A 19,432-nucleotide genomic window follows, 5' to 3' on the forward strand; every position below is an offset into this window, starting at 1 on the left:
GAATGATTTAAATTGTAGATGAGTAATGTTAGGGATGTTTCTATCAAAACAAGCCTGAACAAATGAATCAACCAGCCAAGATTGTCTTTTGTCACGCGCGGGGCAGCCGGCACTTCCGACTGCACACATGGTTTTTATTTGCATCAGCATAAGCAATTTGAATATGCAATACATAGGAAACTTGACATTTGACTCTGCCACACCCTTTCTGCCTATTCTAATGGTTTCAGATTACAAGACATCTTTTAGTGTATGGCGTACTTTCACAAGGCCTGACACATACAAGTTATCTTACGGCCATGACGATATTGTTGCTTTAGAAATACCAAGCCTTATGCTGGACCTCCCTAATTCATAAATTACGGCCTTAAAAGCGAGCGAGTCTCACTTTATCTGTTAAGGGTCAAGGACTTGAGCAGGGGTCATCAACGCTCCAAGGGAGTCGTTTACAGAAAAGGGATCTGGCGTTGGGGAGTCACATCTGCGATGGAGCCGTACCTGGCACCCATAGGAGGCTGTCGGAAAGTTCAGTTAAAGGCCAGCAGGATAAGAATGCACATGCAAAAAGGGAGAATTGGATATTAACAAAATTTACCACACCTGTAAGCATAGCCATCGTTTGAAACTTGATAAAATGACAAAACCAAACAGACAAAACATACAGATGAGAAAGACAAAACTTAAATTTCTTTAACAGCCATTTACTTCCTTACTTACGTTTGCTATTGCACAGCACTTTGCCACAGCCGCGGTTGTTTTTTGTTTTTTTTGTACTTTTAAAGTGACCAGCAGGGGGCAGTGTAATATAAGACAACATTGATATATAGGCACGTATTTGTTTATATTAATTTATATATTTATATTAATTACATATTAATATGGATTCTATTGTACTCTACTGTACTTTTAAATACGTTTAAAGATTTTCAAAGACTCATCAAGTTGACAAACAAATACTATTAAAAGACGTCTTTGAGAGGAATTAAATCTGAATTCTACTGGTTTTATTATATCCTCTATTTATGTTGACAGCGCAACAATTCATATTGTAATGTAACTGCGCAGTACGATAATAATGTTCAGTACTGCGGGTTTTTTTTCGGAAGAACACAAAAAAAAGCGGAACTATAGTCTGACCCAGTTTCAACACGTCGATGGAACACGCATCTCCCGTCTAAATCATTTACATTAGTCCGTTGTCTTCAGATGTTCAAATGTTAATACGCTATTATTTGTGTAATTTAGTCATTTTACTCTAGTTTTTAATGTAACTATTAAGTGATGTGTGGCTATTACGAATAAGAAAGTGAGGCGCCATGTTAAAAAGTGTGGGTGCTGTCAACAGGTTGTCTCACTTGAATTCACTGAAATTGATAGTCCGACGCAGGTATTTCTCTACTGAATTTCTGGGTGATGATGAATCTATTAAGAGGTTTATTTCAGCGAACACAGAGATTGTTGAAGATAATAACCTAACACCAGAGATCAAACTCAGACTTTTCACTCCAAATTGTAGGTTTTGGTTTGAAAGACCAGAACTTTGGCCTTTTGATGACCCATACTGGGCCATATACTGGCCAGGAGGGCAAGCTCTTTCAAGGTAAGCCTTTTATTTAATAATATGTATTTTTTTAATATAATTGCACTACAAACTTTTCTGGGGCTTCCTATCTGCAGGTATCTCCTCGATAATCCTGCAGTAAGTTTGGGAAAATCCGTCTTGGATCTGGGGAGTGGCTGTGGAGCTTCTGCCATCGCTGCAAAACTATGTGGAGCCAATCGTGTTGTCGCTAATGACATTGACTCCGGTGAGCACTGTCAATAACAGTTATTTTGTCTATGAAATAAAACAACTAGAGGTACAACTATTAAATGATTGAAAATCAATCAATTGTCAAATTACATGATCAAATTATATCATTGATGGATCGTTTACTGTCTATCTCTTTTTTCATTTATCATGTTTGTTCACATAATTTTACCATGGTACATATGATACTCAGAGGCTATTTAGCATATGTTATGTTCTAAATAGTAGGCGGCACGGTGGTCAACTGGTTAGCACGATGGCCTCAGAGTGCAGAGGTCGTGGCTTCGATTCCGGCTCCTGCCTTCCTGTGTGGAGTTTGCATGTTCTTCCCCGCCTGCGTGGGTTTCCTCCTACATTCCAAAAACATGCATGGCAGGTTGATTGGACACTCTAAATTGCCCTAAGGTATGAGTGTAAGTGCGGCTGGTTGTTTGTCTGTGTGCCCTCCGATTGCCTGACAACCAGTTCAGGGTGTACTCCGCCTACTGCCCGAAGATTAGATAGGCTTCAGCACCCCCTGTGAGGAGAAGCTTTACAGATAATGAATGAATGTTCGAAATAACTGAATACAAGGGTACGTTTGCGATCAGGAGGCAGTCTGCTTCATATACCGTGTGATAGCCGCAAGCATGTATGAAGATGTTTACCGAGTCCTGCATTTTGTCTCCTTAAAGACAACTCTTGGTGTTTTGAAGTCTTTTACAGTCCAATAAAAATTTTGCCCAAACGGTTTGCATGATTCTATCTTCTGGTGGGGTGGAGCAACACATTTTATATTAAGTCATCTTGCGCAAATTAAACTCTTTTCTAAATTAATCTGTTTTGATCACAGTCGCCACACTTGCAACCTGCATGAACTTCGAGCTCAACGGTCTGGAGTCGCCTGTTTGTGTGACAGGAAACATGATTGGTTCAGATCCTGGCAACTTTGACCTGATTCTCCTTGGAGACATGTTCTATGACGAGGACCTCTCCCACAGCCTTCACACTTGGTTAGAACACTGCATCAAAATTCACAACAGCCAAGTTCTAATTGGAGATCCTGGAAGAACCCAGTTTGAAGCGCATGCCTTTCAAACGCTCCTGCAGAAGTTGGCTCAATTTGAGCTACCAAAGCCTGTACGAGAGGAGAACTATGGCTTAACCAGCAGCAGTGTTTGGTGCTATGATCGGGAACTGACCTTAAAATAAAGTTGTATTCAAATGGATATTTTTATTTATTTTTGTTTTATTACTTTTTATTCAGGAAATACAAAGATACAATTTTTTTTTTAAAATCTTTTATAAAAACGAGCCTAGGGTGGCGTTATAAAATCTTCCAATCAGGAGGTGCTCTAAACACAGTATGCAAAGCTTTGATACTAAAAAAATGTAACAAGTTGTCAAAGAAATTAGTTTGTCATATCAAGTTTCAAACTATGCTTTCAGGTCAATTGAAGTTCAAGTGAACATAGTACCTTTGTGATTCAGCGTTAACAGAAGTATCTGCGCTGACAGGAAGACACAAAACAGGTGCACATTCCAGACTGATAGAAAGTAGCAGAAGTGTCTGCGCTGCAAGGTCACAAGTGAAGATGTACTCCCTCGTGGTTCAAGATAAGCAGAAGTGTGAGCCAAAAAGATATCTTCTAAACAGAAACTGTTAGAATACGCAGGAAGAGCGTGGGCGAGTATGATTAAGTCACGGTTAAAGTTTTCCATTCTGTATGAGTTGCATATTCAAATTGCTTTGCTGTGATGCAATAAAAACTTCTGGGTTTCTCAGAGGACTGCTTCTCGTGAGTGACAAAGACAATCTTGGCTGGTTGATACATTTGTTCAGCTTGTTTTGACAGAAACATCCCTGACATAAGTTATTTCAGTCTGATAAAATACTAGTCAAGATGTTTAATGCAAGGTTGACGATGTAGCTAAAATGTGTTCATGGCTTTATCACATCATCTAACTTCAACATTACTAGAAAATTTCGCATCACTGCCGAGTTATTTTTAGAATAGACGCACAGGTTACTCATGTGGTCCTTGAGGGCTACCTGGTGTTCTCGGGCACAACATTGGTGACCCCTGATAAAAATTTATGATCTCAGGTTTTGGAGTGTAATACCGGTTTGGCCACCAAGTGCATTTATGACGTTCCTCATCGTGGTCCAATGAATGGTCACGAAGTTTGTGTGAATGCTCAGACGAATGGAAAATTAGAAGGAACATTGAACTCGATGCCAAAGAGACATCAAAATTAAAAACCACTGAAGAATTAAAAAGACCCGAGACCTTGCACTCAACCAGGGCTGAGATTGGGATTGTTTTAGTTTTCTGGACGCTCACAATTAAAAACAATCCACAAAATTTGCAGTGTCAAGTTAACAATTGAAGGCCTCGTTAAATTGGTTTAGAATAATAAGAATAAAATCTGCAGTGGGAGTCTTGTCTTGCATACCAAAGTTCCACAAGAAAAACATTGACAAATTAAACAAAGCACCAGGTTTCTGGAAAGTTCTAAATAAAAATGGAACTTCAACATACTGTTCTGAAAAAATATCATTTATTCGATGACGAATAATGAACTAAATAAAAAATATGGCACTTGTGTAGGATGCGAATACTTCAACTCTTGCAGCAACAAAGGAAAACATGGCTCTTTGATCTAGCATAGCTAAACATGGTAAAATACTAAACATTTCAAGTAAAATACAGGTGAAATGATGTAAACAAAAACAAAGTGTGTGTGTAAAATGTAACAAAATATGTATACACATTTACAAATATAAAAAAAGTAAGTATGCCTCACATGTGCAAAAGGTTCATGACCTAAAAAAACAACAGAAAGAATCTCACACCAATCATTTAATCTAACTATGACTGAATGGTGGATGACTGTGACTCCATGTATTTCTTCTGATACTCTGCAAAGACACTGGTACTTTTGGACTCTGGACCATGGTGTACGGGTAGATGACTCCACACGTCCACTGTAAATTGAAACACGCTGATAAAGAACTAAGCAAACAGTAGAACTAGCGTTATGCTTCTAAATAAGTTACCTCTGCTCTTCTTATTGGGGCATTTCCCTTCTAGTTCAGAGGAAGGTTCATCTGGAAGAAATGAAAATTGTTCAGTTTGAAGGATGATGATTCATTGCCCCCACATAGGTACACACATACAGCCAAGTAATGTGGTGAGTAAATTGATGTAACAAAAATGCCATGCCAGAAGGAATTATGGATATTAATATAAAAATTATAAAGTAATGTACTGGGTTAATGGAGTGAGTCCCAGACAACCAAATTGTCCCTTAGTAGGAGTGTCCAATCAACCTACCATGCATGTTTTTGGAATGTGGGAGGAAACCGGAGTACCCGGAGGAAACCCACGCGGGCATGGGGAAAACATGCAAACTCCACACAGGAAGGTCGGAGTCAGAATCGATTTAGATCATTCCAGTGACTTACCTGAAGAATATTCGGTGGTTTCTTTCCAGGCTGATGATTCATCTTCAAAGCGGAAGCTGGTGGGCAAAACGCTGAAATTCAAGACACGCTCCTCGATGGGCAAATCATCGTGGGTTCCACTTTGCTTCTTTCTTTTGTCATGTTCAGCAGTCTGGCTTGGTTGGCTAACATTGTTGTCAATTGTGGGAGGTACGTCCTTTTTTTTGCTGTTCATTGTGGTTGTGAGCTTTAGTTTAGTTTGAGAAAAAGTACGTTTTGTAGATGGAGCAAATGAGTACGGTTCCGCTCGACAGACTTTTTTCTTGCAGTCAACACTTGCAAAAATGACTTTTGGTGGTTTTGATGACACATTTTCTTGATTAATGAAACCTTGATTTTCCTGTGGTAAAGAGCCAAACAGCATCAGCTGGACAGTTTTCCTGCATGACATTAAAGGTTTGACATCAGAACGAACAGCAACCTTGTTTTTGGAAACATCAACTTCATGTGAATCCCGGGTTTTCGTCATCAACTTTTTCAGGTATGGAAAAATACCGTTCGGATTGGTAAGCCTCTTCCGTTTCCTTACTTCAATTTCATGTGTTCCAGTTTTACTAAGATCGGTGTGATTTCCAGACTTTTCACTGTGTCGTATTTGTCGTTTAGTTTCTAAAGGTGACGTTGTCCCATGTGAAGATGTCGCTGGCGCTTGTTCAACATATTCATTTTTGGGTAACATCATCGTGTCATTTTGAATTTGGGTCCTAGATCTATTCTCACTGGTGCGGCTGTCAGTTGACGGGCAACTTCCGCCAGGTTTCAGTTGAGCTTTGTTGAAATCCTTTTCATTGTCAGCCATGTGGTTGGCGATATTGTCACAATTGGGGAGACTTTTGTTTTTACTTTTGAATTTTGCCAAGCTTTCGTTTGGCTGTTGCCCATGCCTGTCATTTGTTTCTTCATCGTCGTTTAATTCGAAGGTTACACTGATTTTATTGCATATTTCATTCCAACTTATTGTCGGAAGGCTGCTGGTCATTTTATCCCCACTTTTTGATTCCGTGGCTCCTTCAGGTACATGAGATTGGAGATCCGGTTCCATTGTAAACTGTGGACAGTCCATTTGTTCTTGCGTCTTAGTAAAATCGCACAGTTCTTCCTTACACTGGCACTTATCCTGTAAAGGTGTTTGGGAACCAAAAATGGTTTCTTTCCACTTTGCAATGCAGCAAAAACGATTTAAGGGAACAGTTAGTTTTGATCGGCTTGTAACATGTAGATCTTGAAGTGGCTCATATACCACAGCACTGCAAGTATTCGGGACTTCCTCTGGCTGACCAATACTTTCGGTACTTTGTGACATCACAGCATGGCCTTGCTCAAAGACAGCTTTGGCTTTTTCTGGTGGCAAAACTTGGATTTCAAATGAGTAGAGAGGGTCATTACAATCTTTGTCTACTATTTCAGTGTCAGGTACGGGATTCTTACTAACATTTTGTGAGCAAACATTGGCAAGAGGGTCATTACAATCTTTGTCTACTATTTCAGTGTCAGGTACGGGATTCTTACTAACATTTTGTGAGCAAACATTGGCAAGAGGGTCATTACAATCTTTGTCTACTATTTCAGTGTCAGGTACGGGATTCTTACTAACATTTTGTGAGCAAACATTGGCAAGAGGGTCATTACAATCTTTGTCTACTATTTCAGTGTCAGGTACGGGATTCTTACTAACATTTTGTGAGCAAACATTGGCAAGAGGGTCATTACAATCTTTTTTTACTGTTTCAGTGACAGGTCGGGGATCCTTAACTTTTGGTGATGAAATGTTGGCGAGAGTGTCTTTACCATCTTGGGCAACTGTTTCAGTGTCAGATCTGGCGACTTTTTTAACTGGTTCTGGCTGTTTGGGACACACATTTTGGAAAATATTGGGCCCAAACTCTTTGTCAATATCATCCAGCTGTTCATTTGTATTCAACCATGATGATGTGTAGGGCCGTTCTGTGTAAACCTCGCCATTTTTTAGAACATGAAAGTTTTTGAGCTGCTCAGCAATTGAAGAGCATACCTGTGAGAGCACAACAGTGTCTTCCTTCACATAGCTGGCGCAAAATGAATCAACATGACGAACCAAGGGAGTAAAAGATTTTGTCTTAAGCGAACAAGTTAAATTGTCAAGGCTCGCACCCCAAAACAAGCCAAGTAGATGGTTGAGTAAATTATAATTTTGAGGCACACTTCGGATCTTAAATCCTTCACTCAACGAAGCCAATTCTTTCAATGTCCACTCAATTGTTGGAAGAGAAGCAAGTTCAAGGATTCTAGCATTTGCATCAAGTGGCATCTTATCTTTGTTATGAGCCCTCTTTTCCTTTTCTGGAGTTTCAAGCGTTGCCAGTTGTGAGGCAGATGTTCTCATACAATTGTCTTGACTTAGCATATCAACAGCATGTTTGGTAGCTGGGGGATGCATACTCTGTCCTTTACTTGGCATATCAACAGCATGTTTGGTAGCTGGGGGATGCATACTCTGTCCTTTACTTGGCATGTCATCTGCTTGTCTGGTAGCTGATGGTTCCACTCTCACACCTTTACTTGGCATGTCATCTGCTTGTCTGGTAGCTGATGGTTCCACTCTCACACCTTTACTTGGCATGTCATCTGCTTGTCTGGTAGCTGATGGTTCCACTCTCACACCTTTACTTGGCATGTCATCTGCTTGTCTGGTAGCTGATGGTTCCACTCTCACACCTTTACTTGGCATGTCATCTGCTTGTCTGGTAGCTGATGGTTCCACTCTCACACCTTTACTTGGCATGTCATCTGCTTGTCTGGTAGCTGATGGTTCCACTCTCACACCTTTACTTGGCATGTCATCTGCTTGTCTGGTAGCTGATGGTTCCACTCTCACACCTTTACTTGGCATGTCATCTGCTTGTCTGGTAGCTGATGGTTCCACTCTCACACCTTTACTTGGCATGTCATCTGCTTGTCTGGTAGCTGATGGTTCCACTCTCACACCTTTACTTGGCATGTCATCTGCTTGTCTGGTAGCTGATGGTTCCACTCTCACACCTTTACTTGGCATGTCATCTGCTTGTCTGGTAGCTGATGGTTCCACTCTCACACCTTTACTTGGCATGTCATCAGCTTGTCTGGTAGCTGATGGTTCCACTCTCACACCTTTACTTAGCTTGTCATCTGCAGTTCTAGCAGCAGATGGATGCTTACGCTGACATTGGTTGGACTGTGGCTGAGTTTCACTTTGAAGGGGATTCCGATGATATTTTGTAGTCTTGTTCTGTGTGCCCTTAGTGGGTAAATTAAAGTTCTGCGGTGAGGGACATTTGCTTGGGGCGGTAATTACACTGCATTGTGGAGACAATGGTTGCACAACAGCGATGACTCTTGCAGAACTGGAGTTGTCATTTAGTTTATAAGTTGCTAATGACTGAGCGCTATTGCTCACTGATTCTGAGGCAATTAGCAACTGCGACAGGAGTGGATTTGACTTCATTACATGTGCATCTAGGTCTGAGGTAACCAGCGGTACACTTTGTTGTGCTGTAGTTTGTTGATTAGTGGATCCTTGCAGAGGTGTCCCAATGACATCATGTCTAGACTTTGCTGCCGGAGTGGGGTTGGCTTTACTACCATTCAAGACAGTGGATGAACATTTCTGTGTTGGCTGATTTAAACTGTAAATCTGAAAACTAGTAGGCAGGGGGCTTACAGCAATTTGGTTGAGATTTTGCAAAACAAAATTTGTATTCCAGGCAGAAGGATTCAGTCCATGTTGAGTTTGGTTGACTGGGGCAATGTGCATGTTACTTGCAACTCTAGACTTTGAAACCTCCTGTCTGACTTCATGTGGGGCAGCCGTTGGAAAGGTGACAAATTTAGTTTTCAATGAACCCTGGTCAAAGACTTGATGCAAGCCCTTATTATTCATGGTATGTTGAAGAGCACGTGAAGACATGTGAGTATCCAGTGTGGCTATTGATTGATTGAAATGCAATGGATATTGGCTCTTCCCATCCTGACAATGCGTTGTTCTTAACATGTGGTCAGACCCATTCTGAACTGATGAATGATTAATAGTCTTTTGACATCCTGTTACATAGAAAAGCTGTCCTCCGTCCACATTACGAGAAGGGTTCTGCAGATTGGCATATGGCCTCTGGTAGCCAATATGATTCCCTCGAGCTGTCTGATGAGAAACATCAGTCTGCCTGTTAGATGGGCCACCTTGGATAGAAATGTCACTCTGTTGTGGTTTCACTCCAGGATTCACTATGGGATGGCAATTTTGGATCCAATTTTGTGAGCATGGCAGCACTTGGTATTGTCCACTGAGCCAGGCCAAGTACATTTTTCTGTGCTTCTTCTCAGTGTGAATTAAGGAGAAAAATGTCCTGCAAAAAAAAAAAATCACAATATTAAAAATGTGGCAAAACTTGAGAATGAATTGTAAAACAAACAATGTAACAAAGTGTTAGGGTGAATGTATATAAGTTATCCCATATTTTACTCTATTAGTATTGTAAAGGAATTGCTCCACAGTGTGACCTCTGTTTGGACCATGGTAATGAGAAGACCCTCAGGAGATAAATGCAGGAAGATTGGATCAAGGCTGTGTGAAGAATATGTTGGAACACTGGCGTATGGCATCTACGTTGTGAAAATAGGCCACGAACAACAAAAACAACGACAACAGGAGCAGAAGAGTATTGAGGAATTCAGGGAGAAACATCTGTATGAAAAGGTTATGACAAGACCAAAACGTGCGGCCATTATAAAGAGTCATGGTCTGGTATACCACCCCGGTCAACAATGTTCAAAGCATAGCAGTCATTTTTCCTGAATACAGGTTTGTGTAAAGGTAAACCAAACCCTCTCATTCAAAATTCCATGTACTGAATTGAAATACGGTAGGAAAAGTTTTAAAACTCTAACCAGTGGTTCTCCAGGAGCTTATCACTACAATGGACAGCGTGATGACTCCTGGGGGAACACCGTACCCTAGTCAGGTAAGGATTGGACGCCACATCCAACAACTGCTCTAGCCAAACAATGGAAGTCTATATTAGAATCGACCCGCTTACCAGATGATATAGTATTAACAGTAAATATGACAAATCAGCTAAATACATCATCATGTACGCCGATAAGGCTCTATGCATATTACCCAGGTGCTATAGGGAATATAAATTGGTAGACCAAATTACAGCGGGGTGGGAGTCAATCTTTGTTTGGATATACTCCAAACAAGAATGTGGATCATATTAATTATATACATTATAATGTCCTAACTCCCACAAATTACACACACGTCCTGGGAATGGCCCTTGCTGAACAGCTCGACGCAACCTCTCTGACAGCATTCCAAAATCGTATGGCATTGGACATGCTGCTGGCTGAGGCTGGTGGGCTTTGTTCGGTTTTCCATGACCAGTGTTGCATGTTCATCCCTAACAATACGGCCCCCAATGGATCGGTAACGAAAACTCTCCAGGGACTCCAAATGTTGTCTGAGACTATGCACACTCATTCTGGTGTTGACAATCCTGTGTTAGGATGGTTTAGTAACATGTTCGGGCAGTGGAAGGACATTCTTATACCTGTGATGGTGTCAATTTGCATCTGTGCCGTGCTACTAGCTGTGATAGGTTGCTGTTGTATTCCCTGCCTCAGACATGTGATACTTAAGATCTTTGATCGCATGTTTGAGGGGGCAAAAGTCAGCCTGCAGGAGGAGGTTGAGATGCTGCTGGCTGACTATGAGCTTGCCAGCTCTGAATTCAAAGTAGTGTAAGATTTATGATAACTACACTGAAAATGTGTGAAGTGTATGTTTGATGTCACGTTACATTACATATGTTAAAAGGGGGGAAATGTGAAGAATATTATAGGAACAATTATGTTAACAAATGTAGAGATAAATTTAATATCACACTGCACAACATTAACTATATGGTATAGGTTTTGTTGCTAATCTTGGTTCACACATTAACTCACAATTCTGGGAACAGAACATAGCCACCTGCACCCAAGTCAAGGCAACCGAACAAACTCCACTCTAAATAAACATGAACGGGGTGCGGATGTGGGCAGGATAAACAACAGCTGTGACCAGATTACACATACCTTTGATAATAAACATACCTTTGATACTGTTGTATAAAACCGTATCGATTTCTGTATTGATAGTAATATTGTGATATAACCTGTGATTCTCAATAAAAGGCCCGTGGAGTGTAGGAAGCTTCAGAGATCCGACCTGATCACTGGGGTTTCATCTCTCCTGGCCATACTCTTGCCACTTGGTATCCGTGTCTATTGTCTCTGAATTTCCTACTCATGGCGAGGGTCACTCCACCACATTTGATGTGATTCTCCCGTGACAGACTGCAACAAAGGAGGTGTGACCGAGACACCTCTGAAACAATGAAATTTCATGCCGGGACAACAAAAGTCACGCTTGGTGGCTCCTATCAGTCTACGACTGCCATTTGCTCTGCGTTTACATTCATCACTGCCATGATCAGATTACCCCCCCCCCCCCTTTGATTCCTTAGAGAAGAAAGCATTGTTTACCTAGGGATTCCCCACCCAATAAAATAGAGGGCTCAGCGTAGTGTGCTTCGGAGCAAAGTTGGAGCTGTAACTGAGCACACCTCCGTTCGTTTTTGTTAAGGATGTTTCTATCAAAACAAGCCTGAACAAATGAATCAACCAGCCGAGATTGTCTGTCATTTACGCGCGGGGCAGCCCTCGAACTCCGAGGCAAAGCCAGCGTGTTCGACTGCACACATGGTTTTTATTTGCATCAGCATAAGCAATTTGAATATGCAATACAGAATGGGAAACAGACATTTGACTCCATCACACTCTTCCAGCCTATTCTAATGGTTTCAGATTACAAGACATCTTTTGGTGTATGGTGTATTTTCACAAGGCCTGACACATACAAGTTATCTTTCTGGCCATGACGATATTGTTGCTTTAGAGATACCAAGCCTTGTGCTGAACCTCCCTAAGTCATAAGTTACGGCCTTAAAAGCGAGCGAGTCTCACTTTATCTGCTAAGGGTCTAAGAGGTCATCAACACCCCAAGGGAGGTGTTTACAGAAAAGGGTTCTGGCGTTGGGGAGTCACATTCGCGAGGAGGCCGTACCTGGCACCCGTAGCTGTCGAAAGTTTAATTAGAGGCCAGAAAGATACGAATGCGTGTGCAACAAAGGGGGCCTGTAAGATTAGTTATAGTTTGAAACTTGATAAGATGACAAACTAAACAACAAAACTAACAGATGAACATACAAACTTAAATTTCTTTAACAGTTCTCCTCACGAGTAAAAAGATAAACTCTTGTCTTTGTTTCTTTCATTTTGCCTGTATGTGTATTCTGGTCACAGCTGTTGTTTATCCTGCCCACATCCGCACCCCTTTCATGTTTATTTAGAGTGGAGTTTGTTCGGTTGCATTGACCTGGGTGCAGGTGGCTATGTTCTGTTCCCAGAATTGTTAGTTAATGTGTGAGAGTTAGGACATTATAATGTATATAATTAATATGATCCACATTCTTGTTTGGAGTGATCCAAAAAAAGATTGACTCCCACCCCGCTGCAATTTGGTCTAACAATTTATATTCGTTTGGCACCCCCCGAGGCACCCCTATAGCACCTGGGTAATATGCATAGAGCCTTATCGGCGTGCATGATGATGTATTTAGCTGATTTGTCATATTTACTGTTAATACTATATCATCTGGTAAGCGGGTCGATTCTAATATAGACTTCCATTGTTTGGCTAGAGCAGTTGTTGGATGTGGCGTCCAATCCTTACCTGACTAGGGTACGGTGTTCCCCCAGGAGTCATCACGCTGTCCAATCATGGCATAGTAGTGATAAGCTCCTGGAGAACAACCGGTTAGAGTTTTAAAACTTATCCTACAGTTGTATTTCAATTCAGTATATGGAATTTTGAATGAGAGGGTTTGGTTTACCTTTACACAAACCTGCATTAAGAAAAAATGACTGCTATGGTTTGGACATTGTTGACCGGGGTGGTATACCAGACCATGACTCTTTATAATGGCCGCACGTTTTGGTCTTATCATCACCTTTTCATACAGATGTTTCTCCCGGAATTCCTCATGACTCTTCTGCTCCTGTTGTCGTTGTTTTTGTTGATCGTGGCCTATTTTCACAACGAAGATGCCATATGCCAGTGTTCCAACAATCGCGAAGAAATTGGTCGCAATGATCAACCGTTGGTTGAAGCTGTTGCACATCGTTGCAGTGCCCGAAGGTCAGAGGTTACCAGCACTTAACCTTCGTAAATAACGCTGTTTACTCGTGGGAGCTGTAGGAGTAGGGGGAGGGTACCCTGCAGCTAGATCGCCGAGCAGCCGATGTTTCACCCGAGACAGATGAATCCAGTTGGGCCTGATATATATTTTATGCAAAATTGGTGATCGACTGTATTGACATAATTTACCCAATCAATCACTGACATCAATGATCGGATCCACAAAGACAGTACCACAAATACAATCTCGTAGAGACTCCGGGGACCTTCTGTGCTGCATAGTGTATATGTGAGCTGGAGCGCTAATCTATTTTTAGCATTGTGAGGTGACGTGTGAGCGGAAAAGTTTTGCGCTGGGAGGCAAAAGTTGTACCTCCGCGCCCTCAACTATACAATCACAAAGTAAAAGCAACCGTGTGGTTTAATGATTGATGTGACAAAAAAAAGACAGGTAAACATTTTACTGGCATCAAAAGAACTAGCCAGTAGCCACAGTATGTGCGTTATTACAGTTATTAAATGTGTGTTATTAAAGAACTAGGCACAGTTTGTGTGTTATTAAAGTAGTCTTAACATCTCAGATCATATCTAATTAATACCACGAACGGTCACCATCATGATTTCAAAATAGCTTTCAACAAATGGCGGAATTTCGGCCACGCACAGTCTGCCAAGCACAGATGTAAGTAACCACTAGGCAGGCGTGTTGTTTGAACCAGCATGAGAATTGATATGCGCCGAAGCAAATGGACACTGCTCTCACCCTTTCAGCACACACAGTGACACTCACACAAATTACATATCTACACGCATTCACTCATTCCTTCATTTCCACCCACTCGCCTAACAGTTTCAGTAAAAATACATCTTTATTTATATAGCGTAGGGGTGTGCAATTAATAGAAAGTCAATTATGATTTCGATAACTGTCAGGTTTAAAATGCCCTGACGCCTTTCTGGGATACCTTTAGGTGGCAGAAAACCAGAGCAAACCAGTTAAAGTTTTGTTTTTGACCATTCGCGAATGGGGAGAGAGTCAGAAGGCAAAACAGGCGTCTTGCCAGTTCAATCCCGCACACTCTCTCTCACTCCCTCACCACCCGCTCGGTCTTCTTATTAACAACCTTAGCAGACAATGGGGGTCTGTCTTCCAGGGAGACAGGAAAGCATAAGTAACTAATTATCTGAAATTCTAGCAGGCAGGAAACATCAATCACGGTGATCAGTCAGGAATTCAGCCTGAAGCAAGGAAATCGAAACTGAAAGAAAAGCATAAGTGTGTGCGTGTGTTCCAGCTGCGCGCGTGTGTGCTAAAGCAATAATGTGAGTGTCTGTGTGTGTGTGCGCAATTATCACTGATACAAATAGTGTATAAAAACATGATTAGAAATACACAAACTATTTACATATTCTCAGCCCATCTCACAATAACACATTACAAAATTGTCATAATCGTAAAAAAACAATTATAATATTAAGTATACATTAGGGCTATACTAGGGCTGTCCAACGATTACAAATTTTAATCGAGTTAATCATAGCTTAAAAATTAATCATAATTGATTGCAATTCAAACCCTCTCCAAAATATGCCATATCTTATACATGCATATAAACAACATACGCATGCTTAAACAGCTTGAATAGCTTCTCTCGCTATGAGTACAAATCACTACCTATCTATTTATTGTTGCATCTGTATTTTTTGGAATTCCCCACCCAGAGCACCAACTTGCTTTTCTTTCATTTTCACATTTACACGTGCTGAACAATTTTAGGGAAAAAAAATTGTATTGCGATTTTCTTCACAATGTGCAGTGATATTTACAAACATGACAGCAAATCCCATTAAACCATTAAAAACAAAAAAATATTGCATAAATGCGAGGACAGGAATTGGACTTTAGGACTCCGTTGCTAACACCAGGTAGCCATGACACTTCTGACCCATAATGCTTGTGTTTACACCGCCGATGACCCAGATTAACGGAGAATGTGTGCCCTAGACAGGCATACAGCCCGCAGGAAAAAGCGGAAGACGAGGCTTTTTCAATTAAAAAGCAATGCGGCAAATTAATAAATATACACGGAAACGACTTGGAAACTACTTAAATTAATTGTCGACAATACAGATCGCCGACGTCATCGTGATTAGTCGACTAATCTTGGCAGCCCTATGTCTGAAGCTGTCACTAGGCAGCGCAGCCTCGCTTCAAGGTTCATGACAAGTTCCTTTTGCATTACATAATGAAAAATCACAGCGCTCAGAGGCTGTTGAATTGCCCCTTTTGCTCTCAGGCATGTTGAGGCATGCCTTTGTTTTTAACTGTCACTCGTTGCATGCATCAACTATTCATATATCATTGTCTATATATTTTAAAGGATTGTATTATGATTAGTTATTTTAAACATTTACGGGACAGAATGTCAATCATTAAATTTAGCAGTTCATATTTACTGCATATTTTAAACAGTGATTAAACAAGAAGCATTTATCAACTGAAACTTGAAGTACCGTGCACAGTAAGGATGTGATTGTGTTGACGGGTTATAATTTTTCTGACATTCTATAGTCATAGATTACTGAGATTAAAGGTGATTAATTCCGTAGATTTCATGAATTACACTCACACTTGCAACACACGCACATTTTCAGTCTGCACATTACAAACGGACACAAACCACTCTGCACTAAAAAAATGACGACAAACCAAACAGCACTTCATAGACACAACAAATATGATAAAGCACAGTTTCCACATGGGCTGTAGGTCACAAGGATGTCTTTGCAAAAACACATTGATTGTATTATGATTACTGGCATCATTTTAAACAACATTTTAAACCGAAGGTCAATTATTTAATTTAGCAGGTTCATTTTTACTGTATATGTTAAACATTGATGAAACAAAAGGCTTTTATGAAATGAAAGTAGACGTACTGTGCATAGATATGATTGACTGGGATTGTAGTCATGGTGTTTACTCATTCATTATATTATTCTCATATGCTAAATTTATATTACTTAGTTTAAATGCAAGACCTCAAACTTGCACACAGTATTTTCATGACCCACACTCAAATTCAGAACAACCAGATTCAGCCTGCTCAGCTCAAACTGATGACAAAACCAGATAGCACTTCATGGACAAATACGAGAAAAGACATTCTCCACGTAGGCCATAGAAGAGACAAACATATCAAATTGGGAAGGGGATGACGTCACAGGGACGCTATCAAGAACACCAAAAACATAACAATTTGCTCTGGGAAAATATACACCACACAATCTGCACACCGACAAGATTACAGGGGAAGGAGAGACGGTGAGACTGCCGTCTGCCTGAGGAGGTCAACTTGGAAGTGGAGCGTGGACCTGGCCGGGGGAAGGAGCGAGGACGACCGATTCAACCTACATGACCCTTGACATGGAAAACCTCCTATAAATTGTGAGGCTGGGCTGAGATGAGTGCGCCATTTTTCGATTGTACTCGTCTGAGTACACTTTCTCGCGAGATTAAGAAAAAGCCGCCCAGATATCTGTCTTTGTACCATTTCTTGACCTGCAGAAATCGAAGAAACTAAAATATCGGAACTCTAATCAGCTGTTGTTGAGTCTTTATTTCACCTTTTTTTCTTGAGTACAAAAAAACGAACGCGCATTGGAGTAAGGTTGGCTTTTACGGTTCATTTACTAAATATTTATAAATTTTCTCGGTGGCTCAACTCCAACAGGGCCCGACGGGAATCAACTGCATACATAAATAAGGTAAGCAGGAGAGTTGCGGCTAACGGCAAAACAGCCACTGCTTTAAAAGAAAGAAAGGGAAAAAAAGAAAGAAAAAAGGCGACAACACGTTTCATTGCTTTACTCCTAGAATCATCCGCGGCGATCACAAATAGCCTGCGTGAGCTTTTGTGACAAATAACGCGATCGAACACTTTCAGGTGACGTGTGCTAATTCCTACAATAGATGGCGCTACTGTCCACTACATGTTCCCAATTCGTCGATCACAATAAAATACAGGGTAAGTAAAAAAAGTAAACTGGCAAGTAAAGTGGGTAAATAGCAACTAGATAAAAACGATTCCAATTTACACTCACAATGAAGATTCGCGAATATCCACTTAAATTCCCCAGTTGGTTTGAATGCATCAGGGCTTCTCAAGTAAACGTTCTGCTTACTGGACTTCAAATTCAAAATGTTTTCGGTCACGTGTTTAAAAAAATAACAGTGTCAAGCCCGCTGTTTGATCAACCTAAACGTGTCTTAATTTAGTTTTAAAGTAAAACATGCTTACCGTTTCCACAGAGGCTGGTCAAGTTGAGGTAAAGTGCGAAGTGTATCCACATCATAGTCGTCGCTTTTTCAGCGAAAAGGCGCGCAGGTACCTTTTAAACGTGCCGCAATGCATGAGCAACTACTTCTTCAGCGTTCGCCCGCGAGACTGTTCTCTTTCACTTCCGCTTCTGTACGTTTCTCACATTCTTATCAACGTCACCAGAGGCCTGTTGGGAAGACCGATCCAAATGTCGATAGCATTGATACTATAGAGGGATGAGATCGATACAGACTTTCAGCTGTCCCTCTGCTCTGTTTGCAGGTTTGTCAAGCAGGGGTTAGCCAAGTCAGGCTCTCCGCTTCTGTTTCAGAAGGTCCATATGCACCCCAACACACACTCGTGCACACAGTTTGACTTCTTCATCTTATCTCTACAGGGCTACTGGAAAATCGAAAATGGCATTAACAGCAAATAAAATGGTACACATTATGGGTTTAAGCCAAAAAGGATATGTGAAGCCACTTGAACAACGCTATTGAAATTAGAGGTAGGAACAATTAGATTGATTGTATCATATACTTCCTTTTTCATAATCTGGGCAGTCTCATTTGAAAGGTCTCCGCTAACCTTTGGACGAATTAGGATTGCAGTGTGGTCACTACACTGGTTATGAAAAAAAAGTCAAAAGGTCACATCTGCTCTATGAAGTGAAAATCTATGACTTTCCAACTTCAAAATGCTGCTGTGGCCAAACCACTCAAAATAATTCAACCAAACATACATTATTAGGCACAAACCAATAATATTTTTGATAATTCATTATTTCAGATGAGTGGAACATTGGACGACCGGTTAGCACGATGGCCTCACTGTGCAGAGTTGCAGGGTTCGATTCCGGCTCTGGCCTTCCTGTGTGGAGTTTGCGTGTTCTCCCTGCTCATGCCCATTCCAAAAACATGCATGGTAAATTGATCAGACACTCCAAATTATCCAGTGTTATCCGATGATGGGAGTTTGTTTGTGTGCACAGCAATTGTATAAACTGTTCAGGGTGTACCCCGCCTCCTGCACAAAGATAGCTGGAATAAGCTCCAGCACCCCCACGACCCTCATGAGGAGAAGTGGTTCAAAAATCAAAAATACTGATTAAATGAGTCCAAAACAACAAAAATCAAAGTAACTAAGCAAACACTAGGATAGGTCATGTGGTGTGCCATGTCAGGTAAAGTGATGGAATATTTAAGTTAAGTCAAATATGTTTTGGGGTAAGCCCCAGTAGGATATTTCACTAAACCTCTTAATTTGGACACTAAATGTCATTTGCTAATAATAACACTGAAAGCTCGCCAGATCAGTCAAAGGGCTTACTGTTAACTTTTAGAACCTACAGATACTGACGTCAATGCCTTACAATGCATTCATTATGGTTTACAAATGCCTTACAAAGATTAGAATGAGAAATAGAGCATAATGTGTTGGGAACTCTCGTACACAACTACCCTTAATTTGTAGAACTGCAACATAATGTGTTTTATTTTATTTTTAACGTATGCAATTTTTATTTTCTATTTAATATTTTTATCTTTTGTTAATTTAAT

The 19,432-nt window shown here is 40.7% G+C and overlaps 2 protein-coding genes across 3 annotated transcripts; one reads left to right on the forward strand and one right to left on the reverse strand.

Annotated features, from left to right (window-relative positions):
* Positions 1-1,124: 1,124 nt before the first annotated feature.
* On the forward strand, positions 1,125-3,018 carry etfbkmt (electron transfer flavoprotein subunit beta lysine methyltransferase). Of its 2 annotated transcripts, XM_088297760.1 has the most exons (4): positions 1,125-1,387; positions 1,517-1,600; positions 1,678-1,808; positions 2,643-3,018. In XM_088297760.1, the coding sequence occupies exons 1-4, from the start codon at positions 1,317-1,319 to the stop codon at positions 2,999-3,001; spliced, it is 645 nt and encodes a 214-aa protein (XP_088153886.1). In that variant the 5' UTR covers positions 1,125-1,316; the 3' UTR covers positions 3,002-3,018. The 2 variants fall into 2 exon arrangements, with proteins under 2 accessions (XP_088153886.1, XP_088153885.1); XM_088297759.1 differs by having other exon boundaries at positions 1,127-1,600.
* A 1,311-nt stretch (positions 3,019-4,329) lies between these two features.
* On the reverse strand, positions 4,330-18,026 carry LOC148335364 (uncharacterized). Its single transcript, XM_088297757.1, has 4 exons — positions 17,853-18,026; positions 5,259-9,655; positions 4,851-4,901; positions 4,330-4,778 (listed from the first exon to the last, which is right to left on the reverse strand). The coding sequence occupies exons 2-4, from the start codon at positions 9,610-9,612 to the stop codon at positions 4,663-4,665; spliced, it is 4,521 nt and encodes a 1,506-aa protein (XP_088153883.1). The 5' UTR covers positions 9,613-9,655; positions 17,853-18,026; the 3' UTR covers positions 4,330-4,662.
* Positions 18,027-19,432: the final 1,406 nt, after the last annotated feature.

The sequence above is a fragment of the Idiotropiscis lumnitzeri genome, chromosome 6, assembly GCF_059441095.1.
Source record: "Idiotropiscis lumnitzeri isolate Australia: NSW breed Sydney's pygmy pipehorse chromosome 6, RoL_Ilum_1.0, whole genome shotgun sequence".
NCBI lineage: Eukaryota > Metazoa > Chordata > Actinopteri > Syngnathiformes > Syngnathidae > Idiotropiscis > Idiotropiscis lumnitzeri.